Genomic DNA, 25,525 nt, shown 5'->3' with positions numbered 1-25,525 from the left:
GTTTACATTGAGAACGTTAAACTGTAACCAGCATCATCAACACATAGGCCCTCTACCCCCGTGTAACACACTCCTTTTCCCTACATTTGGTTTGTGCCCAGAGGTTGGCTTTGGGACTGTATTTGCTTCTTTGCTTGTTGTTTTGTTTTTAGAACTTTTGCTTCTTATTTATCTTTTTAAAATTGCAGTATAGTTGATTTACAATGTTGTCGTCTCTGATGAATAGAAAAGTGATCAGTTATATATATATATTTTTTCACATTCTTTTCCATTATGGTTTATCACAGAATATTGAATATAGTTCCCTGTGCCACAAACATTCTTAAATAGTGAACTACTGCCATGCCCTTTAAAAAAATATTTTATTATTTTTTAAATTAATTTTTTGTTAGAGTATAGTTGCTTTACAATGTTGTGTTAGTTTTGTATTTGCTTCTTGAGAAAACCTTTCTGCTCTGTCTGCAGGGAGGGAAGGGAAGGCAGGGCCTCCAGGGCTGTGGAGGGCTGTGGCTGGGAGTCACCTGGGCCGTCTTCATTCCTGGGGTCAGGCCTTTGAGAAAGCAACAGGTAGGAGGCTGTGAAGCTGATACGAGGGACATCCGGTTGACCTAAAGATGGGGAATCTGGAGGGGCCTTGGCTCCATCCAACAAAGAAAGCAACTTTGCCCCTTAGCTGCTGTCAGGGCTCAGATGATCGCTGATATTGTGGCTTTTTCAAGGACCCAGGGCAATTCCGCTCTTTAAGGAAGGACTGAATGGTAAATAATTTAGTCTTTGTTTTGCCAAGAGGCAAAATGAAGAGGCTATTATGGAGGTACTTAAATAACAAGAGAGGAAAAAACTTCACAATGTTTTTATTGATGAAATCCAAACTCTAATAATATAGGGGTTGTTTTTTTTTTTGTTTTTTGCAGTAGACACCCATTAATGAGAGGAAGGAAAATACTTCTCTTAATCGGGGTTCAATGGCATGGTAGCTGTTATCAGGTACATCCAGAAATGGTCACGTGTAAAGCGATGCTTCGCTCTCTGGTAAAACAGGCAGGATGTGGATCTGGCCTGCAGGTCAGTGTGCAGACCCTTGTAAACTGCCCTAGCGATCTGCAACGGGTTTGGGGGTATTTCAGGTTGGGAGGCGCTCCTGCTGGGAGGCATCTCCCTGCCCCCTTCCCGCACCCTCCGTCTGTGCACAGTTCAGCTAGTTCACTGACTCTGCCCCGCGAAGCTGGACGGAAAGATCAAGATAAGAGCCTGGAGCTCTCTCCCGCAGCCAGGCCACCCAGGGTTTCTCATCCTACCGCCCTCGGTGTGCAGCAGCCCCGGCCTCGCAACACCCTCGGGGATCTTCTTCCAGCTCTCTCCCCGCCCCGCCCTCCCTCGCTCCTCCAGCTCCTCCTCTCCGCGCCTCGCGCTCCTCCTCCCCGGCCCCGCTCCTCCAGTTCCTCCGCCTCCAGCTCCTCCTCCGGGTCCCGCCGCCGCACTTTCCCACTCCGCCTCCTCCTGCAGCTCCTCCTCCCTCAGGCCCGCCCCTCTAGCTCCGCCTCCGGAACTCATGGCGGCGCTTAACCCACGCTTCCCACCGAGCGGCTCTTCCTCCCTCAGCTCCGCCTCCGGGACCGCGGCTGCGCCTTGCCGCTCCTCCGCCCCCACCTCCAGCTCCTCTCCCGAAGCCCGCGGCTGCGCTTGCCCACTCCTCCCACCCCGCAGCCCCGCCCCTTGAGCGCCACCGCCTCCAGCTCCTCCTCCCCAGGCTCCGCCCCCAGATCCGCCCCCTCCAGCTCCTCTTTAACTCCGCTCCTCCCCGGTGTCCGCCAGTCGCGCTTTCCCGCTCTCGCCACGGCTTGCCGAGTGACCGCTGCTTCAGCCGCCCAGCGCCGCTCGGAACTCCGCGCCCGACCATGCCCAACATCGTGCTCTTCAGTGGCAGCTCGCACCAGGACCTGTCTCAGCGCGTGGCTGACCGGCTGGGCCTGGAGCTGGGCAAGGTGATCACCAAGAAGTTCAGCAACCAGGAGACCAGGTGGGGGCCGGGCCGGGGAGGGCTCTGGGCGCGCGGCTGCGCGGCCCGGCCGGGGCTGGCGTCTGCCTGGGACCCCCTCTGCGGCCGCCCGCTCCCCCTTCCGGGGCGGGCCGGCCACGACGCAGCCTCCGCGCCACCGCCGCGGCGTCCGTGAGAAGCCGAGGAGAGCGGCCCCAGCCCGGAAGAGCGACTCCCCCGGGCGGCCCGCGGGGCTAGGTGGGGGCAGCCGGCTGGAGCCGAATCGAGTACGGGGCACGCGGGCAGGGACATGGCCCGGGGCGTACTCGCCCCGGGGTCCGCGTTCCTGCCGGCCGCGCTGCTCCCAAACCCAGGGCGCGCTAGGGAACGTCCCGCCCACGTCCCCAGACCTGGCGGCGCGCTGGGTTCGCCCGGGGCTGTGGAAAATGCAGCTTCCTTGAGCTCCTGGAGATTTCTTCCGAGGGCTGTGAGGGTCCGCATGTTGAAAGCTCCCCAGGTGACAGCCCTGAGTAGCTCGGGTGCCAGCTCCTGAGTTAACCAGCAGGTGTGGTCCTGCAAAGGGTTTAAAGTGCCTGAGAACTTCAGGGCTCACGTGCTGGGATCCCTTGTGATAACTTTTCTGCCTCAGAGATGATGGACTTTTTTTTTTCTTCTTCTCCAGCTTCTTCATCGTCCTAGGACACTGCTGTGTCCAGCAGCAAGGCCATGGCTTGAGTGTAACTGCTGCCCCCCATGTCTCAGGTCCGCAAGAAGCGGTGACCTCCATTCAGTGAGGTCAGGCTGGTGGCCCCCTCGGAAGCCAGGCCAGGGGCTCCTTTCTTTCCACTTGCCTGCATCCGCGCAGCTCTTAACTCATTTCAAGTTGGTCCCATTCCTTCCCCCTCCCCCCTTAAATATATACCACTGTACTGAGTTACTGATCTGTTTTTAAGTTGCTGATCATTTTGATATATCTTTGGCAAAGACCCAGTTCAGCCAACATTTCCAACAAGCAGTGCTGGAACAAGTGTTGGTGAGCTGCAAAAAAAAAAAAAAAAATCCCAAAACAACTCCATCCATACTTCCTACCATTTCAGAAATGAACTTGAAATCCTAAACCTAAATGTAAAACCTAGAACTGGAAATTTCTAGGAGAAAACATGGGAGAAAAATCTTGATGACCTTGGCATAGGCAAGGATTGCTTAGCTACAGAGGAGTGGTTGTTATGGCATAGAGAGAAGGTGGTGTTTGCTGTTGAGTCAGCTTTTTAGGCTCCATGAATTCCTTCTTCCATTACATGACCCTGGTGATAATATAACTGAAGACACATTTGTGAATGAGTAGCAGGTAGTATTAATGCACGAGTCTTTCAGCTAAAGAATTCCACTTTGCAGAGTTCCATACAGAAGTCTCCTAGGAGGGCCAGGGCTCTGGCGAAGGATAGTATATTTAGGTTTGAATACGACAATATTTAGCAGTCCTGTTTAAGTTTCAGTAGCTTTCAGAAGAAAGGGATAACAGTTTGTGTTCCAGAGGTGGTGTCATATAGGTCAAGAAGAAATTATTGTTTCTGAGTATTTTATAATTACCAGGTAATTAGAAATCATGAGGTGTCAGAAACCACTCACCATGAAGTCTGGGAATTGCTGTATAGTTATATTTTATGTTTTTAATATCTAGACTATCAGAGGTTAACTTCCTGACTTCCCTCTTTCCCATGAACTGTCTAGGCCCAGAGGTTGAGTTTTTACAAACAGGCCTCCCTGTACCAGATACTGTGCTGGTAATCTGGTTTTTACTGTGTGGTCCTAAAGATGAAAAGCAGAAGGGCAAAAGGAAGAGAAAAATGCTTCAGTTCAGGTCCAGGGGCCCCTTCCTAAATCTCTCCCTGAGCCAGGACTATAAATCTGGTTTGGCGTCTGCTGGTCCTCAACTCCTTCTATTACCCATTTAAAAAACACTGTCTAATTGGACACAGAGCCTCATGATTTTACCTTCTCATCTCTAAATCATTTAAGCTCCACAGGGAGATGTCAGTTCCGGCTTTCCAGCTGACCATTGAGGGGCTGTGATGACGTCCTAGAACAGTACGGATGATGGTGTCTGTAACCCTTTCTGCTGGTCAGTTAACCTGCCCAGAGTGGCTACCTGGATTGTAAGACCCAAAGTCCTGGTTATCTGTTGTGTACGATAGTTATTTCTTTGACTCTCACGCTGACTTGAGCAGGGCTCAGCAAGGAAGGCTTCTTTCTGCCCCACGTGTTGGCATCTGGGGCCGGAGAATCCACTTCTGACCTGGCTGTCTTGCATGGCTGGTAAGTTGGCAGTAGCTTTGGCCTGGGAGCTTGGCTGGGAACCTCTGTACCTCTCCCCACAGGGCTGCTGGAGCTTCCTTATCAGAGCGTGGAAACTAGCGTCCAAGCACAAGGACTTCAAAACGCAGGGAGTCAGAGCTCCCACTCTGTGAAGGCCTGGACCCCGAAGTCAGGGCATGTCACTTCTGTTACATTGTTGTCAAGCACAGAGTCCTCCCAGATCCAGGGGGAGGGGCCATAGATTGCCCTTCTTGGTGGAAAAAGTGTTAGTCTGTGGCTGTCTTTTAATTACCACACCCATTCGTTGTTGGCTCAGATAAACTCATCAGCCTTATTTCAGGATCAGTGAAGAGCAGTGGATGCTGCCTTCTGCCCACAGTTTTTAAAAGACCTAGAATAAAGATCAGTCGTGACCATCTATATGAGTAGAATCAGGAATAGCTTTGGGAAAAAAGTTGCCATGGTGATCATACGTAGTTTCTGTCTTCCCCATGGGGATTGAGGTTGTTCCTTAGAAAAACTAGGGCAAAGAAGTTTATCCCCCTGAAATTTGAGGATAAACAGTCATAACATCAGGAGTTGTTGGCAAACATTTTCTGTAAGTGACCAGATAACATTTTAGGCTTCATGGGCCCATAGCGGCTCTGTTGCTCTTTCATCTTACAGTTGTGTGGGTTAGAAATCCCTCATGAGTCAGTGTTCCTTGTGGAGGCTCTCGGGCAGGATCCATCCATTGCTTTCCCAGCTCTTAGAGGCTGCCTGCTTTCCTTGGCTCTTGGCCCATTCTTCCATCTTCAGGGCCAGCCACGTAGCACATCTCTGACCCTGCTTCAGCCCTCACATCTCTTTCTCTGTCCTCTCTCCCTCTGCCATCTTTAAGGGCCCTTGTGATCACATTGGGCCAACTAGAATAGTCCAGGATAATCTCTGTTTTCAGGTGACCTGACTAGTAGGCTTAACTCCATCTGCCACTTTGCTTCTCCTTTGCCCTGTAAACGAACATATTCGAAGGTTCTGGAGATTAGGACATTGATGTCTTTGGGAGGCCATCATTCTGCCCACCACACTATTCTCAGCTCACGGGCTATAGATTGTCAACCTCTGAGCTATAATACTGGGATTTCCCAATCAACTTCACCTCACATTTGATGTGATGTTCGCAAAGGAATTACATTTCGCTCCTTAGTACTTGAGCTAGAGAGGAGTACATCGAACTCTGTCACATGCTGATCCTGAGGCTGGCATTGTACTTTTTCCATCCATGGCAGAGCACAGAGTACGTGGGAGGCTGACCACTATGATCAAAACTGTTTCCAGATCACGTCAAATTGAAAAATGGCATTTTTATCTTCTGATTATTCTACTTGAAGTTGGATAGAAGCTTCCGTTGGTTCAGATAGACTACTATATGGTATTCCAAATACCATTTATATTTCCATTTTCTTTAGAAATAATCAGCTCTTCCAATAAAACAATACTATTGGGTATAATTGGCTTCTGATCACAAGAGAAAAGGCACAGCTAATTGTATATGTATGCCAGTGTTGTATTGACTCATTCTCTTGTTGAACCCCCAGAATCCTACACTTGAAACTTCCTGGCAGGCAGTTTTCAAAGAGTTAAGCTCCTGTTTGCTTTTTTCAAGACGCTACCAGAGAATGTCCATCAGCAAAACTAGCAAGTGCACCAAGAAAGGGTACAGAAAGGGGGAAATCGAGGGCAGGAGACGGGGGAAGGAAATCCCCAGGAGACAGCTGTGCACAGGCAGGAAGAGAACCCAGGTCAGCAGCTTGGGCATGAGCCTCGAGCAGGCCGTGGAATAGAAATCACCCTCGAGGCCTCTGACGTTGACATTGTGGGATTTAGTTTGTTAGCCCAGTATTGAGGCTGCCATTTGTATTGGAAAACTTAGTAGATGAAGAGGTAGGATCATTTCCTCCCAGGTGAACAACCCACCCCCCAAAATTGTGTACAGAAAGGAAATGTGAACTTGGTTTTCAGTCTACTGTATGACTTAGCTCTGAATGGCACCGACACAGTTAAAATGTAGCTCTCAGATTTGGTTGTCAGATACTGATCTGTGTTGGGAAGATGGTGACATGAGATGGGAGGGCTGCGCTTGATGCAGGGGATGGGATGGGGAGGGAACAGGTCAGTCCTCATGGTCCGGAGTGAGCAGTCAACACGTGATGCCTAAAATGAAAAATCCAGATGAAGCAATCCAAGCATTAGTGAGGGACTTTGAAGATAAATATGTCAAAACCACATCAAGAGATGAAATTGGCTGCCTCTGGGCTTATTTTATTTGCTACAGGCCTTACAGAATGGTTGGAATTTTTAAAGCAATGTATACGTGTAACAGTAATGAAAGTAAAAAACTAGAATACAGTATTGAGCCAAAAAGAGTTAATGTAACAGGCCAGAGACAGTTTCTAAAGAGCATATTAGAGTCCCTCATATATGAAAAAGGTCCCTTTATAGGACGACCCTTGGCTGGCTTCTGGGAACTTAGTTTGTGCAAAGTTTCCCCCATTGCCCATGGGAAAGGGTCCCTGCTGAACAGTGAAAACCACGTGGTTAACACTGAGTCCTTGGCCCCCAAGAAAACCCAAGGCAATGGAGTCTCCGATGAGCTTCCTGGGGTGACAGGGCTTCCCCTATGTTTATGTTGTCACAGCTGGTCGCTAGGGGAATTCACATGTCCTCTGTGACTCCACTCGGGTAAGAAGTGTTCGAAGCTTGTGCCTAATCTGCCCAGACCTTGCCTGTGTGCCTCTTCGCCTTTGCTGATTTTGCTCTGTCTCCTCTCAGTGGAAGATGTCCTACCCGCAAGGACCACCGCCTGCTGAGTACTCGCAAGTCGCAAGCCTTAGGGGTGGTCACAGGGAGGCTTAGCTATTAACAGTGGCACCTTCCTTTCCCTAGCGTGGAGATTGGCGAAAGTGTGAGAGGGGAAGATGTGTACATCATCCAGAGTGGCTGTGGCGAGATCAACGACAACCTGATGGAACTACTCATCATGATCAATGCCTGCAAGATCGCGTCGTCCTCCAGGGTGACTGCTGTGATCCCGTGCTTCCCCTACGCCCGGCAAGATAAGAAGGACAAGGTATGGATGCGGGGCTGCTGCTGGAGGAAGCTGCTCTGGCTTGATGGCTGCATTTATGTTCTCACTTCATACCTCTGACTCCCTGGGAAATGTTGGCTTTCTACTGTCGTGATGGAGTAAACATGCTTTCTTACCTTTATCCAAGGTGTATCTTTGAATCAGCCGTGATGTTAATATTTGTAGATATAGAAACAGATAGAGTATTTTTGCGGGTCTGAAAATACTCTTACGATAGTCCTTGTGATGAAACTAGTGTGTGTCTTTGTGGTGGGGAGTAGAACTAAACACACACACACACACACACACACACACTGGGGAGTAGAACTAAACACACACACACACACTGGGGAGTAGAACTAAACACACACACACACACACACACACACACACACACACACACTCTGGTGAGTGTAAAATGCTGATGGAAGTCCCAGGCAGACCCCTGGGTTGTATCCATGTCAGCATCCTGGTTGTGATTTCCTCCCTTAGTGCTGCAAAATGTTGCCAAAAAACTAAGGTAGGGACGCACCATCTCAGCATTGTTTCTTACAGCTGTGTGTGAGTCTTCAGTTCTCTCAGGATACCAGGTTAAGTTTATACCAGTATCCCTTTTTAACCCTCCAACAGGAATGAAGTTAGTATTGTTGAATTATTCTTTTTGCAACACTGGCATTGTAGGAGGCCCTGTGAGGTTGTAGAAGAGACTGAAAAAGATAATGGTCTCTGCCCTCAAGAAAAATCGGGGAAGGTGGAGGGGAACTTGCAAAGGGATCGTATTACTCTGCTAGGGCTGCCGAAACAAATGACCTGTAAACTGGGAGGCTTACAATGCCGGAAATGTACACCCTCATTGTCCTAGAGGCCAGATGTCAGAGGTCAAGGTGCCAGCAGGCTGCACTCCCTCTGAAGACTCCAGGGGGAGCCCTCTTTGCCTCTTCTGGTTCTGTGGGCTCCTGGCATTCCTTGGCGCCTGGCAGCGTCACTGCCCTCTCTCCTCATCTTCACATGGCTACTCCTGTGGCTCTGTGTCCTTTCCTCCTTTATAAAAGGACAGTCATTGGATTTAGGGAGCCCCCTAATCCAGAATGATCTCATCTTGATCACCATCTTACTTAACATTTTCAAAGACTTGATTTCCAAATGGGGTCACAGTCTGAGGTTCTGGGTGAACGGGAGTTTTGGGGTTACCGTTCAACCCTCTACGGGAGCAACACTTAAGCTGTTGCCCTCCTTGTGTTTTATGAATAGATGGTCAGTTCCAAGTGAATCCTTTTAGTTCGCCAGCCACACTGTTGTCCTGTGATGGGAAAACTAGTTACGAGAGAAACTTTCTCCAGTACACCTCCATTTGTTTCCAGAATTGATCTTCTGAAACAATGCAAATTTCTCAACAGTACATAGGATTCCCCTCATGTGAAAAAAGTCTGTTTATAAATATGGATTCCTGTAGCAAGGTGTCTGTAAATTTTAATGTCAACTCCTTCAGGTGTGGTTTCCAGACTCTGCTGAACACAGCTTAGTCAGTGAATTGCCCACTAAAAATTTGATCTCCAGAACTCCATTCTGCACTTGAAATGTGACTCAGCATATATGTTAGAAAGGGTCAGCAAGCTTTTCCTGTGAAGGTCTGAATGGTCTCTGCAGTAACTACCAAGCTCTAGTTGTATGACGGAGACAGGATGTAAGTGAATGGGCATGGCTGTATGTCTGTAAAACATTTATTTATGGACATTGAATATCAGGTAATTGCCATTGCCATGAAATATTGGAGTGTGTGTAGTATGTGGGGAGGTGTGTGTGTGTGTGTGTGTCTTTCACTTTGTGACTTGGCTTTAGCTTATGTGTAGGTCCCATCTGCTCCTGTGAGGCATATGACCTCCCACGTATCATTTGTCAAGCTGCTTTTATTCCAGACTTGATTTGCAAGTTTTATGTGCATTTTTAGCTGCTAAATTTAAATTGATTTCTTTTGTTCCATCAGTGTAATCTGTTGTCCTCCCATTTGTGCGTTTCCATGGGATTATTCAGCATCTTCATTCTTGTCTATGTCCAAGAGAAGCTAATATTCTGCTACCATCTCTCTTCTACATAACAGGAGGTTTAGTAAATTCTGTATTCTGTCATTTGTCATCAGATTTTCCTTTTTATTTCTAGTAGCCTTTGCACTTGGCACTAAGATATTTGATACATTACTGCTTTTTCAGTAAATTACTCCTTTTATTATTACTGGGCCATTTCCCACTGTGTTAACAGTTTGGAACCCTAGCTGTTGTTTTGGTTTTTTGTTTTCTTTTTTTACCCTAACTTTCTTTTAACTGATACAAATACTGAGACACCTGCATTTTTTGTTTGCAAGTATCTGATTGGAAGTTACCTGTTGTTCCAAGATTGTATTTTCAAACTTTGTTTCTTCCATTTGATCATCATGAAGTCTCTGTTGTATAGAGACACCAGCAGGGTCTCTGTGGCTGATCTCCGGCTCCCACGGGGGATGTGAGGTCACTCCTGGCCTCTGGCCTCCACTTGCCATCGTGCTGGCAAAGAGCCTTCCGGAGCCCCCAGTGGGCCTAACCATCCCCTGAATCTGCTTTGTCTGACCATCTCTTGATGCAGCTTCCATTGTCGGACATTTAGATGGGTTTTCTTGTGGAGGCCATTTTGAGTGCCAGTTTCTTTCCTTTCTTTCACTGTTACTTAGTCACTTGACTGTCAGTACATTTCTTGGAAACAATACAGTGGGCACTTTTCTTTTTTACCTCAATCAGACAATCCCACGACTTTCTGAACTTAACCACTGGTAGAAGAGACAAGGTGATCACTGTCAGCAACACAGAAGCGAGGCCACGATAGCAGTTGAGAGTTGGCAGCAGAAAGAACCCAGAATTCAGAAATGGTACGCCATATTTTGAGGGCAGGAGGAGAAGGGGACGACAGAGGATGAGATGGCTGGATGGCATCACCGACTCGAGGGACATGGGTTTGGGTGGACTTAGGGAGTTGGTGATGGACAGGGAGGCCTGGCGTGCTGCGATTCATGGGGTCGCAAAGAGTCGGACACGACTGAGCGACTGAACTGAACTGATTGTTAGAGAAAAACTGATAGCAAAAAAGGAATCACAGAGGGCTGTTTTTCAAAATTTTCAAAGTTATGATCTATTTTCAGTGATCACATTGTTTCTTTTGTTTTCTTAACTGGAAAAATTGAGGACAGTTGTGCTGACACGAATATCTATAATCTTGTCCATTTTTAAAGCTTGTGAAGTTTATACTTTTTATCAGGGCAGCAGCTAATATGCTGAATGAAATCTGGACTCTGGAGAATCTTTGTCCAGACTGGTCTGGCTCACAAAATATTTGACCTTTAACCATTTTTCATTAGAGGAGTCAACTGTTTTATTTGCAATTGCTGTACCTTGACTACCTTTGTTGAAATGCCATACTAATTTTTCTCTTTCTTGGCCATAAAGTCAGCTCAAACTTGTGAATCATTTTTCTTGCAAGATGCAGTTGGGTGTTAAGGCAAATTGTGAAAGGTGGTCTGAAAATTAACTTCTAAAACAAAGTTTGAAGGAGAGCAGAAAGTGTGGATTTAGAAATTGCTCCTGTGTTCTGGCTCTCAGAAGGAAGAATGGCTTGACGCCATGGAGAGAGAGAGGAAGCTTTTTGCAGGCTATCAGCTTAGAGGAAGTTGATCAGCATAGTGAATCACATTCCCAGAGATGGATTTGTTCTTTTTTAATTACCCTGGAATTTTGTTAGACTAATTATTGGAAACTCGGTGTTCTAGAGATCCTGTTATTAAATATTTATTGAAGAACTGTCATATGCAAGGTACAGAGCTGGGGTTGCAGGTGATGCAGAAATCTCCAAAACCAATCTTTTGCGCTTGAGGGACACATAGTCTAGTTGTGAACTATGCATTCTATGTAAACTATCTTCTGATGTCCATCTATAAGCAGGTGGCTTGTGGTGGTCCCACGTGGTGGGGGCCAAATGCTGTGTCCCTTTGTAACGGACAGATCATTCCTTTCTGGAATTCTCCAACTGCCTTAAAGTTTGGAGATTGGAACCAGATCAGGAGCATCAGACATACAGGGTCTGCAGAGATGGGGGCAGGTTAAGGATCAGGTGGGAGTGTGGGTGTAGGCGGCAAGGCTTACAGTGTTCTCCAGAAGAGGGAGAGAGGGGGCCCAGTGCCCACTGTGGGGAGGACCTCTTCTTGAGGCTGAGGGTGCAGGGCAGACCACTTCTAAGTAGCTAGAGCCACACTGGCGGGAGGGCTTTTTATCTCAAGGGCAGCGTAGAACAGAGCAGGGGAGTTACATGATGAAAAAACCCGAGTTAGTTGAGCAAGTTGAATGATTCACAAAAAATTAGAAAACTATTTCCCCATCATCTCACTTTCTGGAAACATTTACTGTTAACATTTGGGATGTTTCCTCTCATTCTTTGTGTGTGAAAAAAAAAAGTGTGTGGGGGGGTGTGAATTATCGTAAAATATAATAGATTTCTTTTTTAGAAAAGAATGATGCTAGAGAAAATAAAAATAATCCGTTCACATTGTGATTTAATTCCTGTGTGTGTTTTTACAGGAATATACTGTGTGCGTGTCTGTGTATTTAACAGAGATCATTTATTACTATTTTGAATGAAATATTTGTTTTCAGCTTTGAGATATAATTGAAACTTATATAGCATAACATTGTAAGTTTGAATGAAATCTTCTATTAAGCTTACATTTTCTTTTTTGTTGTGTATAGAAATGCTTTGTTTATAGCAAAGTGCTGAACTCTTTCCCTGGGCCTAATCATGCCTGTATAGTCCCTTGGTTTGTTTTGACGTGGACAGAGTTCATGTCCATCACTTATGGTGTGGAAGCTAAAGCTATGAAGAACTTAGGTACCTTCAAGAAGATACAGTGTCACACTGTGGTCTGTTTCTCTAAGTATCAGCTGATCCATCACCTTAAGCTGTTCTTTCTTCCTTCTGGTTTTTGTTGAATTCGTAACAGCCTTTGCTCCTAGCTGTAGTGCAGAAACTCAGCTTTAAGGACTGGCCTTGGCCTTTGGGGCTCTGCAAGATGTAGCCCTGCCTCCCTTCAGGTACCCCTTCGCACTCCATCCTGGGCCACCAAGCTAGGCACAGTAGGCTCTGTTCCGCCCCTGGATGTAAGTGACCTCAGCCTCCATGGCATCACATGGGCTCTTTCTGCACCACTAGTCTCCGCCTCTGCTGGCCTCGCCTTAAGAAGCACTTTGCTTAGAGGGGCCTCTGACAACTAATGTCTTCTAACTTCTTGTCCTTCATGCTGTTGTCTGTCCGTGTCTCTCTCTGTCTCCCTCTCACTTTCTCTCTCGGTACCTTTTATTCTACCTAGTTGTCACGATTGGAATTATATAAATTGTGATATGACATGTATTTATCTTTAATTATTTGCTTCTTTGATATTTGTTTTCTGTATCCAGTGTCAGACACACTGTCTCCCAAGAGTAAATAATTAGTATTTGGTGAATAAAACTGGGATGAGTATCTTTTGCTGTTATAACCTATAACTTTCTTTATTAATTCAATAATTTAAATTACTCAGTTCAAATTATTGAGAATTAAATTATTAATGTTTTCACATGTAATGAAGCATCTGTGATTCATCTTTCCCCTGTAGATCTCAATGGGAGAAATCTGGATGTCTCCATCTCTCCCTTATTATAAAAGTTGTGCCTTTGTATTTTAGAGTCGTGCTCCGATTTCAGCAAAGCTTGTGGCCAATATGCTGTCGGTCGCTGGAGCGGATCACATCATCACCATGGACCTGCATGCCTCTCAGATCCAGGTTCCAGCATTGTTTTTGTTGTTCTTGGTTATAGTGAGGGCTTAATGCAACTGGTTAAATCCTAACTCTCTGTTAGGTTAGTTTTCAAAGGAGGTAACACTAGTTGTGTTTTTAAGTTAGTATATGGCGACTCTCTGGGATTTTCATCTTTTTTACCGAACTTAGAAATATAATTTAACATTGATATCGCCTGTCTCCGCCACCACCTTGCCTCCACTCACTTTTGGAGGAGCAGGAATGGCTTCTTGGTAGTAAACTCTGTAATTCTGCCCCAACTTCTTCCAATAATTAGAATGGGAGAGTTGTTAAGTTTTTAAATAATCTTCATAACTTAGTTCCTTCATGTATGAAACAGGCCAAATTACAGTATGCCTGCCCTGCAGTACAGTCAACTGTGAATTATTTGGCTTACAATAAGATGCTTAAGAAATGGCAAATCTCTCCCCAACTGATCTACAAAGCCAGTCTCCTATTCTTAGAATAGAGGTGATCGTAAGATAATAGACCACATCCCCAAAGATACCAGCTGAACCGATATCTGCTTCTGGAACATATCTGTCTTTTGATTTAATTCCATTTGAATTAAGAAAAGGGAGTCTGTACAGACATAGAAAAGAAACTTACAGTTACCAAAGGGAAAATGTGGGGGGAAGGATAAAATATAAAATAGATATACAGCAAGAACCCACTCTATAGCACAGGGAATATATTCAGCATCTTGTAGTAACATAACAGAAGAGAATCTTAAAAAGAATATATACATATATATATGTCTGAATCACTTTGCTGTATACGTGAAACTAACACAACATTGTCAATCAACTATACTTCAGTTACAAAAACATTTTTTCAAAAAGAAATACAATGTATACTTCAATTGAAAAAAAAATTTTTAAAAAGAAGTGAAAGGGGAATCTGTTGAAAAGGCTTCTTTTGAATAAAAATTCTAATTTTATTTCATGGCAGAGAAGATCTTTTTTAAAAAGCCCTGTGATAACATGACACCCGCTTCTCCCCTTAGGGCTTCTTTGATATCCCCGTGGATAACTTGTACGCAGAGCCTGCGGTCCTGCAGTGGATTCGGGAGAATATCACCGACTGGAAAAATTGTATCATTGTTTCACCTGACGCCGGGGGCGCCAAAAGGTATTGCACAGACTCCGGTGGCAAGAGGCAGGTTTCTGGGTTTGCTAACTGCTTTTTCCTTGCTGTATGTGTTAGGTAAGGAAGCATGTCTTAAATGACTTACCAGTTTATTTTGCAGATGACCAAGTAAGTAGCCAACAGGCTTCACCGCCAGAGCAGAGAGCTGTCATCTTTAACATTTCATCACTCACGAAAGAAAAAAAAAATACACATAGACATTTAGACATTTATTTTCAGCAAAGAATGTTCTGAGTTTTTTTTAAAACCTTTATTTCTGATGATAGAAGCCATGAGCCTAATTGGAAAATAAGGCTTTCACTTCACAACACAACTGACCAAGCTAGTCCTTCTTACTACAAACACTTAGCAATGAAAGCCAAAATAGAACAGTTTTAAAATCCCTGTCCACAGAGCAGCCCAAGAGAAAGGGAGATGAGTGAGTGAGTGAAAGTCACTCGGTCGTGTCCGACTCTTTGCGACCCCATGGACTATACAGTCCATGGAATTCTCTGGCCAGATACTGGAGTGGGTGGCCTTTCCCTTCTCCAGGGGATCTTCCCAACCCAGGGATCGAACCCAGGTCTCTCGCATTGCAGGCTGATTCTTTACCAGCTCAGCCACAAGGGAAGCCCAAGAATACTGGAGTGGGTAGCCTATCCCTTCCGTAGCGGATCTTCCTGACCCAGGAATCAAACCGGGTTCTCCTGCATTGTGGGCGGATTCTTTACCAACTGAGCTACCAAGGAAAGCAAAATACCTGTGGCCAAGAAATAAAAAAGGCTGAGAGCTGCGCTCAGGGTGACCTGGGTGATGGGTTGGATCCAGGAAGAGGTGGGTGGCTCGGCAGAGGCTCGGAGGAGCCTCCGGAGAGAAGGGAGACGGCAGGGAGAAAGGCACCGCCTGCAAGAATGCCAGCCCAGGGTCTGTGCCGCGGCTGCATGTGCGGGGGTCCCAGTGCTGGGAAAATGGACCCCAGGCCGCAGAACTGCTGAGGGAGAATCCCACAAGCCCAGCTGTTCCAGAAATGCTCCCCACCAAAGACCACCTCGTGTGATGAAGACCACTTGATGATCCAAGTTAGGAAAGTGACAGGGTGCAATCCCCCGAGAGCCCGTGCTTGCAGATGACTGGGCGGTGGGCCGCCCGCATCGTGGGGTCACAGAACAGTTGCTAGGCTGGAAAAGGAGGATGCTGGACAGAAACTGGTTTGGCACTAAAAGCAATGGAGCGTGGGCCCGCTGAATGGCCTCAGTAAGGGTCCTGAGCTGTCAGTAGAGACAGTTGAGGGTCAGGTTGAGGGTGGTGGAACGCCGATTCGATAGAGGGCTGTATTGTGCGCCGAGACTCCGGACTCGGTCCCCTGGTAGAAGTGTGCAGCTGCTTCTCTGGTGGAGAGAGGGCTCTCCGTCAGGAAGGGCGAGGTGAAGAGAGCTCCGTCCACAAACTTGTGTGGCCTTGTCTTTTCCCATCCCAGCCCCCTCCCGGTTTTTTTTTTTGGATAAGGCGATGTCTCCTACGTCCATCTTGAGAGGCCTCTATTCTTTCCAAAGTCTTTCCAAAGTCATTCCAATAGCAATTGGAAATGTTATTGAAACATGTATCTCCCTTTTTATTTCACACAGATGATAATACGCTGCACATCCTTCTCTGTGTTTTTGAAAAGCGTGTTCCACCTTAGCAAGAGTTCCGCAGCTGTGCAGGCGCTTGGCTTTCTTGGGTTTCGCGCTGGGTAATAGGCCCTTGTGTTTAGGCATGGGATTCCCTTACCCAGTCCCTCATTCCTCTTGAGTTGGTGCTGTCGGTGGTGCTCTTAGGCACCTTCGTGCAGCACGACACTCACGTTTCTTATACATGTGCCAGTCGTGGAAGTACAGGTGTTGCTAGAACTACTGTCACCAAGTCCAAGAGCATGAGCTATTTCGGTTTGGCTGGACAGGGTCAAAATTGGGTCTTTCAAAGAAGATAAAACTACTATGTATAAAATAGACAAGTGAGAACCTACTATATAGCACAGGGAAGTATATGCAATATCTTATAATAAACCATAATAGAAAAGAATCTGGAAAAGTATATATATACACATGTGTAACTCAATCACTTGGCTGTACACCAGAAACTAACACACCATTGTAAATCAAGTATACTTCAGTTAAAAAGGAAGAGACCAGTTGACATTCCCGACTGTGCGTGCCAGTGACTTTGTACACAGGCTCATTCGCTCAGCACTTGGTCAGACTTATTTTACTTTACAGATCAGCTGAGTGGTACAGGGCATGTCTTCCTGTTAATTCCAGTTGCTGTGCATAAGGTCGAGCGCTCTTTCCAGCATGTTTATTTTTTGTTCGTACCTTTTGCTTGTTCTATCAGCTGGAGGCCTCTTCCTCTGGTTTGTTAGAAGTTCTATGCCGGCAGGAAGTGACATCTTTGCTTCTCTGTGTAGCAAATAATTCCCCAAGTTTCTCACTTCTTGTTGTGTTTTTCTTCTCTGCAAGACTCTTAAAACATTCTTATGTAGTCATATTTATCTCTTTTTTCACATTATGGCTTCTGGGTTTATGAAGGATTCACCCTTAACATTTTTCCTCTCCTCTGATTTTACGTATTTTAGGGTTGCTTTTTTCCTTTTTAATATTTTGATTTTTCTTCCATCTGAAATTTGTTTTGGAATAAACAGTGAATGAAGAATCCAAGTTCCCCTGTCCCCAGCTATCTAGATTGTCCCCAAACTGTTAAGTAATCGATTCTTCTCCCATTGACTTGAAATACCATCTTTTATTATATGCCAAGTTCCCTCATCTACTTGCTAACCCCTGCTAAAAAAAATAATAATAATAACAGAATCAGCTAGCTAGAAGAAACAGCCAGCAGCAAGATGTTGTTTTTGTTCCGAGTCCCTTCAAATCAGTTCCACTCAGACTACCCTGCTGCTCCCTCTCTGCTGGGAAAGGCAAACTTTTTAAGGGTGTGCATTTCAGAATTTTTGTCACCTCTGTTTTCTTTTCCCTTGAATTTTTGCTACACATCTCTCATATCCTGGAGTAAGCTGCTCCCCAACCAACAAAATAGCCTCGCAAGTAACACATGATACATGCAGTTGACATTATCTGTGACTTCTTTGCTTGATATGATAAGTTGTTTTTCACACACACAAAAAAATAGGTGTCTGAGAAATTGGGACTTGTTGCTGTAGAAAAAACTTTGAGGCTTTATTTGTTCCAGGTAAAACTTAATATCACCACAAGAGGTCACTCGTCGGTAGTCTTTGAAGCTGAGAAAAAATACACCTTAGGAAGGAAGCACGCCACCATTGAGATGGTCAATATTCACATTAAACTGGTTTGGGAAGTTGGTGCAACTATTTCAGATTTGAGTTTTCTTCCTTTTTCTTTTGGAAAGACTGTAATAGTGTATCCAGAAGAAATAGAAATCAAACTATGTATTTTTGTTGTTGTTGTTCTAGCTTTTTCTGCCCAAGATTTCTGTATGATACCCTGTCTCAACAATTGTATGTTAGGAATAGGCAGTAAGTCACAGTTGTACACCTGGAAGAGAAGCGTTGGAACCTGGGCAGAAATGGGGATATTGTCGCAACCCTGGGAGCTTTCTGCAGGAATAGTTTCCCTGATTTTCTGCTTCTGATGTTACCATTGGGTACCTGAAGTGGCTGGGGCTCCCCACTCATGTTCCATGCCTTCCTCCACTCCCCCACCCCCACCCCCACCCTACCTGCCAAACTGCATAGCTCAGCCTCCTTCCCACTCAGGCCGCTGCGCCCCCTGCTGGTGTGTTTATTCACAGGCTCAGGAGAGCAGATCACCTGGCAGACATGTGAACACAGGTGATGCGAACTTCAGCCCCACATGGTGGCGCGTCCCTGTGTGAGGCTGTGGACCTGGGCCCTGCCGCACCGAGGTCTTCCTGATCCTTACATAGAAACAAAATTGTAATATATATGCTCATACGTAAGGTGTTCAAGAGGCTTTTCTTGGCAAAATCTGTCTTATGTTCTGAGAAACTAGCTTTCCTTAATTGGAGTTTAAAGGGCATATCTTTTATGAAATTGGCATACAGAGAGGAGTATATGTTTTAAGGCAATTAGGGGGCAAAATTTTTGTCAGCATTCAAATTCTATTAGGTATACATACCTCTATGTATATAATATGTATAACTTTTTCTACCACAGTTAAAAATGATACCAACTGTTGAATGTTCTCAGAAACAAGCAGGGGTAGCCCACAGTACACAGTCTCCTTCATGCTGCCCTCTTGGCCCCAGAAAGTGGGTTCTTCTCAATGATTTGGCCAGGCTCTACTTGGTCACCATCTGAGGAGGACACAGTGAATGGTACCAGGACTTAAGCATCCAGAGGTTGCATCCTCTAGTCACTGCATACTAAATTGGGTTGTGTGTGAGTCTGTGTTTTGGTCCTTGAAAAAATTTTTTTCAGCTACATTGCATAATAAGGGACTGTCACTTTAAGAAGTGAAACAGGATACTTCATGTTCCCTTATGTCAGTGGGATTATTTTATGCTAAGTTTCATCATTGAAGTCTATTCTTCACAGGAAAAATGTAGAATGCCCCGGGCTCACCAGCAAGCCTAGCCTGCCAACTTCTCCTTTAGCCAGTTCAGGCCTTTCAGGGCTGATGACTTTGAGCATTTGCTGTAGATGGGCAGAGGCCTGGACTGTGATTACAATCTCAGAGGCCTCAGGTGCAGTCAAGCCCTTTGTCATAAGCCTGCAGGTTACGTGGCAACGCTAAACAGGACTTTGTCCCTCATGGCTGCTCCCCAAACTCAGCAGTTAGTAGTTTCTAAATAATTTACTTTCATTTGGGCCTCTGACTTTAAAAAGATGCCCATAAACACCAACCTGTTGAGTGTCAGGAGTTTTAGACCATGGTCAAGGCGCCCTGGCTTTCTTCCCCAGCTGCCCGCAGGCACAAGGCCATGTCCTAGCACGTTTCTCCATCGGTTGCTTAACACATACCCGACTCCAGGCCCGGCTTTTCAGGTGAGGCCTGATTACTGCATTATCTTGAGTGGGGCTGGTTACAGTAGTCCTAAAATACAGCTGTGAAGAGCACAGTTTTTTTTTGTTTTGACAATATTTGACATATCTATGTTTTTTTTTTTTCTTATTTTGTAAACTGAGAGTTTTCTAATGTAATTTTGGGAATATGGTTTCAGACTGCAGCTGTAATTCTTTTCCCTGTATATCTTTTTAACGTTTATATTGGAGTGTAGTTGGTTCACAGTGTTGTGTTAGTTTCAGGCATACAGGAAAGTGATTCAGTTATTTATATACACGTTTCTATTCTTTCTCAAATTCTCTTCCCATTTAGTTTGTTGCATAATATTGAGCAGGGTTCCCTATGCTATACGGTAGACCCTTGTTGGTTATCCATTTTAAATATACCAGTGTATACATGTCCACCCCAAACTTCGTAACTATCCCTTCTTCCCAGCCTTCCCCCCCACACGCCACCAATAACCATAAGTCTGTGTTCACTAAGTCTGGGCTTGTATATGTCTTTGAGCAGGGTCACATCAATCGCAGACAGGTTGAATGTGGAGTTTGCATTGATTCACAAGGAGAGGAAGAAGGCGAATGAAGTGGACCGGATGGTTCTGGTGGGCGACGTGAAGGACCGCGTGGCCATCCTCGTGGATGACATGGCTGACACCTGTGGCACCATCTGCCATGCTGCAGACAAGTATGAGGGTGCTTTCGGACCCTTCGGGAAAGCGTTAGGACATCTCATTAAGAAAGGAGAAACGTCAGCTGCTAAAAACCAGGATCAGTCCTCCTAATTATTACTGATTGTTTAGTAGTAGATGTTCAGACCAAAGTCATTTTCTAGGCCCATTTGTTTTTGTCTTGGTAGGGAAAAAACCGTGGTCCTTTATGGCCTGGTTTTCCTTCTCGAGGTTTTACTTTCAGTGTGTTTTTTAAAAAGTTCAGAGAAAATGCTTCTAAAACTGAGCACAGAAGGGAAAAGACAGTCTTTCAGCCTCTTCAGGCCCTCACTTCCTTGTGCTCACTTTCACTCCAGCTTCCTCAGCTGTGGGCTTGCAGGGACTTAGAGCTGGGCTATCCTACACAGGAGCCACTGCCCACCTGTGCATGGCTGCAGACTGCATGGACTGGGATGTGCTGGGAGGGTACAATACACAGCAGATTTCAAAGACAGAGCAAAACAAAGAGTATAATATCTCACCTTCTTGTATTGATTGTAGGTCAGCATGTGACATTTTGGCTTTGCTCTTTTAAACCTGAGCAGTTTTGTTTCCTGGGAGACATTTGAGAATGTCAGGAGACATTTTTGGTTGTGACAACTGAGGAGAGGGGTGTTGCTATTGGGTAGAGGCCAGGGATGCGTGCTGCACAGCAAAGAATTGTCCGGGCCCAAAGCCAAGGGTGATAATCCCCGATGCAAGGAAATACGAAGTGTTTGGTCAGCACATAGCTTAAAAGATCATGTGTTAGACTAATAAATGTGAGTGACATTGGTTTCACGTTTTCCTGTATGGAACACACTATTGCTTCTAAATTCACACAAAGGGGAGAATGTTTCAAGAATATTTGCGTGCACTTAACTTTTTTGTCTTTTATTTTATAGACTACTCTCAGCTGGAGCCACCAAAGTGTATGCTATCCTTACCCATGGGATCTTCTCTGGGCCAGCTATTTCCAGAATAAATAATGCTGCCTTTGAGGCTGTTGTTGTGACAAACACTATTCCCCAGGAGGACAAGATGAAACACTGCTGCAAGATTCAGGTACTGGCTCCACTGCTGGCAGAGCCGTGCAGTGAGACACTTACCTCACATCCCGAAAAATAGCACTGCATCTTGCGTGTGTGACCCCTTGCTAAGGCAGATGTTGGCAGAGGTTGTAGCTTCCTGTAATGGGAAGGTCTGATACATGTTAGATATCTGGGAAAGGCTGGGGTCAGCAGAGGTCAAAGTTATAAATAGTAAGTGAATAAAGCCACAGCAAAGACCATTAAGAAACAGACTGTGCTAAAGCTAAACAGAATTACCATATGATTCACCAGGTCTGCCTCTAGGGTTATTCTCCTGAATCTGAAAACAGGTGTTCAACAAAACCTCATGCACAAACATTAATCGCAGGCCCTAGTCGCGATAGTCAAAACGTGGAAGTGACCAAGTGTCCACCGCCAGTTGAATGGGTAACCAAAGTGTGGTCTCTTCATATGGTGAAATATTCCTTAGTCTTAAAAAGGAAGGGAATTCTGACACATGGAGTAACATGGATGAATCTTGAAAATGGTATGCTAAATGAAAGAAGTCACAAGAGGACAAATACTGTGTGCTATTTAAACTAGATTCCGCTTAACCTGAGGGCCCTAGAGTAGTCAGATGCATAGAAAGGGGAAGTAGAGTGGTGGTTGCCAGGAGCGGCGTTAGGGGATTGGTGTTTAATGGGTGCAGGGTTTCTGTTTGAAATGATAAAGCTGTACCAAGGGTTTCCAAGCTTTACTCCTTCTATCCCTCCTGACTTGGGGGCCCCTAGAGAGGTGGCAATGATCGCTGTACACCAGGTGGCCTGAAATAAGTTGAAGGGTTTGAATTCTTGTTTGGCCTCTGTAGCTTGGTGAACCTTGGCAAGTCCGTTCATTGCTGGAAGCCTCCATTCCCATCATTAGAGCGTGAAGATGGATCAGAGTGATCTGCCTTGTGATTTCCCATCTATCAGAGAGCAGCGCAGTTCATTTGGCCCCAGGAGATTTGTTTGAAAATGGTCAAAATAGCTTTGCCTTAGATTTTCATGTCTGATTCTCAGTAGTTGAGAGTCAGTAAATTAAGGCCCACAGGCCCAATCCAGCCCACCATCTGGTTTTGTAAATAAAGTTTTATTGTAACACAGCCATGCCTATGCATTTATGTATTGTCTATGGCTGTTCTAATGTTGACCTTGGAGTTAGGTGATTACAGCTGTATTGTTAGATGCTATAGTATCTGTATTGGGCTTCCCTTGTGGCTCAGAGGGTAAAGTGTCTTCCTGCAATGTGGGAGACCCGGGTTCGATCCCCGGGTCGGGAAGATTCCCTGGAGAAGGGAATGGCAACCCACTCCAGTACTCTTGCCTGGAGAATCCCATGGACAGAGGAGCCTGGTAGGCTACAGTCCATGGGATCACAAAGAGTCGGACATGACTGAGCAACTTCACTTTGACTTTCACTATAGTATCTGTGTTTTCAGAAACCGGGAGACAAAAATCTTCCATGCAATGATTGAGTAAAAATAATTTAAAAACAACAAACGCCCAAAGAAAAGGATGTCTCTGGTTAGCAGCAGCCCTGAACAGCCTTTGAAGTATCTACACTGAAAAATCTCACTTCCAGGATCCCACCCAGGATTGTACTCTGAAGACAGGCATAAACTGTCCTCTCAGAAGAAGTGGATGTGGGGTGGGGGTTTACTAGTAGCACATCTTATGCGCTGGAGAAAGCTTTTCCAGGCTTTCTGGCTTCTAAGTTTCTAATTAAACGTCACTGAGATGTCCCACTTTCCTCTCCCCTTTTCTGTCTTTTTATTGGTGTTTAGGTTATTGACATTTCGATGATCTTGGCTGAAGCCATCCGAAGGACCCACAACGGTGAATCTGTGTCGTACCTGTTCAGCCATGTCCCACTGTAAAGATGTGAGGTTTGGAGCAAGCCTGGTCTGGCTTCTAACTTGCGTGCATTTGTCTGATTTTTTTAGCTTTGGGACTGAGGAGTTATGTTAATGCGAAAGCATCAGGTCTACGTATATTCGAAGGTCCACTGTTTCCCCCTCTTAAAGATCTCGACCATTTATTTTCACTTTAGTGGGGAGGGCAGTGGTTATTTGATCTTTAAAGTGAACAGTCTTAAAGGAGAAATGTTTTTGTTATCTTGACTTGTTCTGATAAGTGACCTTTTTTTCCCCCTCTTTGTTCTGTCAGTACTTTGAGGCCACAACTTTCAAGTTTATAATTTCATTGTGGAAGTTCATAGTTTAAGAATTCCGGGGCTACCAAAGGTCACTTCAGATTAAAGCCTTTTTGTAAATATAAAATAATAATGTCTATGGACATTTGGGTGAAACCCTGTAGAGAATTAGTCTTTCTCTTTTGAGTGAACCTTAGAGAATTAATAATACCCTGAATTTTGAATATTTGTTTTTAGTGATCAGGTTTCCAGGAAACTATTTCGGTTATTATGCTTAATTAGGACGAAATGCATCAATAGCTGAAGATGGCCACTGACACGTTTATCTTTGGTAAATAGACACCTCAGAAGCAGTGTATTTTTTTATTGCCACTTCTGAAAAGCATGACTGTCACTTTTGTGAAATACACTGTTCTAAAATTCCAAAAGTTTGTTCAGCAATAGATCTGATTGAGAAACTCTTGAGATAATCTCCAGGTTCACGGTCACATTCAAGCTCTGTCCATCCCAGATGCACCTCATGTTCTGCCATCTTGTGTTTTTAACATCCTGTTTTTAGCTCTAGCTTTTACTCAAGAATTTCATGTTGTGGATCTCCACTGCAACAAAGACTTCTTCCCTAAGTCCTCTTAGCTTTACTAGTCCCACCTCTATTTTGCTTTCGACATGATAAAAGGGTAAATTTTTTGTGGGTGCCTCCAAATACATGTTTAAACGTTATTTCCTTAGTGGTGACCTCGTGGTCTTTGGTCTTTTGTAATCACAAGTAGCAGACCTTCCAGGCAATAGATTATTTTAGCTAAAGCTGTTACACAGGTGAGAAGGGCCTACCAAATACAGGACAAATAGGTAAGCATTAGTTGCTCCATGAAGTGAATGTTCAGTGGTGGCCCAAGCAGTGATGGTGGAGGGAAGAGAGCTTTATTCACAGGTGACCTTTGACGGCTCCTGAGTGAGGTGCCCCCTCGTCAGTGGCAGGCAGCAAGCAGCAGCTCTGAATTGTACTAAGGGCACGTTGGTGGACAACCAGCTGAGTGCCTCCACCCACAAAAAAGAAAATGTGCCTACAAAGATAAAGCCCAGGAAAAAGAAATAAAAGTCTCCTCCTCCTGCTGAATCTCAAAACTCAGAGAAAGTCTCGGATCTAAATTCAGTGGGTGGAAAAATGAGATCTCTTTTAATCATTAACAAACCTGAATAGCAATCTTTAAGATTTCAAACTTCATCACAGCAGAGGTTAAATCAAAGTTTTAAAGGATTGTTTTAATCATTGCAGAAACTAGCACTTTGCTGTACCTTAAAATGGCTTTTGAGAAAAAAATGATAGTGTAACCTGCTAAAGTCAGCTATGCAATTCGATGAACTCTATCTAGACAGAGTTGATTTGAGATATATAAAGAGTCTATTTAGATGTATGTAATTGTTCTTTTTGACAAATGAGTGATAATCTGTATTTCTTAAGTTTCTGTGGAGTGAAAATGTAGTTATGAATGCACGCAGCTAGACATCTTGGCATCCCAGCATAGACATGTTAATAGTGACTAAAACCAGTTGATTTAAAGCAGTGATTTCATCGAAGATTTAGTCCAACACATAGATCTAAATGTGTTATAGAGCTGACATAATTTTAAAATTCATTTTTAAAACTGATATTCAGATAAAGATATTAAAAAAGTGATATTGTTATTCTCTGAATTAAGAGCTGATTGTTTTTATGGTTATTTAGCTTCACTTTTGTATTTTAAAGTCCTTCTGGTACATCTGTCAACTAACTAGACTAGACTTAGCCCTACGCAGGGGCATTTGATGGTCCAGCTCAAAGAAAGATGATGAAGACGACCTTGAGAGCTGCTTAATTTGAGCTCGTGCATCCCTTGCTGCTCGTGTGTAAACGTTGCAATGAAACCACCAAACATACTGATTCTGTCCAACTCTGCTGAATGGCAATCGACTTGGTGCACATCTAGCCAAAAAGGGGATCCAGAGAAATACGAATATACCAAAGTTGCTCCATTTTCAACTTAAATTACATCCATCAACTTCAAGAGATTTGTATGATAACTTTCCTGTGGTAGAGATGATGTCAACTAGATTCAGGAACTACATCATTTGCAGTGCTTGTATTGCTTTAGAATATAGGATTCGAAGATCTTCCAACACTGTACTAAAAGATTTAAATAAAATCATGCTCCTTCTTTCTTTCA

The 25,525-nt window shown here is 44.7% G+C and overlaps 1 protein-coding gene across 4 annotated transcripts; it reads left to right on the top strand.

The window, feature by feature from the left end:
- Positions 1-1,813: 1,813 nt before the first annotated feature.
- Positions 1,814-25,525, top strand: PRPS2 (phosphoribosyl pyrophosphate synthetase 2). Of its 4 annotated transcripts, XM_081567064.1 has the most exons (8): positions 1,814-2,020; positions 7,220-7,403; positions 8,270-8,278; positions 13,135-13,233; positions 14,255-14,379; positions 19,923-20,096; positions 21,003-21,162; positions 22,954-25,525. In XM_081567064.1, exons 1-8 carry the CDS (start codon positions 1,899-1,901, stop codon positions 23,044-23,046), a joined length of 966 nt encoding a protein of 321 aa, XP_081423190.1. In that variant the 5' UTR covers positions 1,814-1,898; the 3' UTR covers positions 23,047-25,525. The 4 variants fall into 4 exon arrangements, with proteins under 4 accessions (XP_081423190.1, XP_081423187.1, XP_081423188.1 ...); XM_081567061.1 differs by lacking the exon at positions 8,270-8,278; XM_081567062.1 differs by lacking the exon at positions 8,270-8,278 and having other exon boundaries at positions 21,003-21,188; positions 22,907-25,525.

Source organism: Giraffa tippelskirchi, chromosome X (genome assembly GCF_054371585.1).
Source record: "Giraffa tippelskirchi isolate mGirTip1 chromosome X, T2T-mGirTip1v1.2.pri, whole genome shotgun sequence".
NCBI lineage: Eukaryota > Metazoa > Chordata > Mammalia > Artiodactyla > Giraffidae > Giraffa > Giraffa tippelskirchi.
Note: the sequence above shows the minus strand (reverse complement) of the source record. Positions and strands in the feature narration are given on the sequence as shown.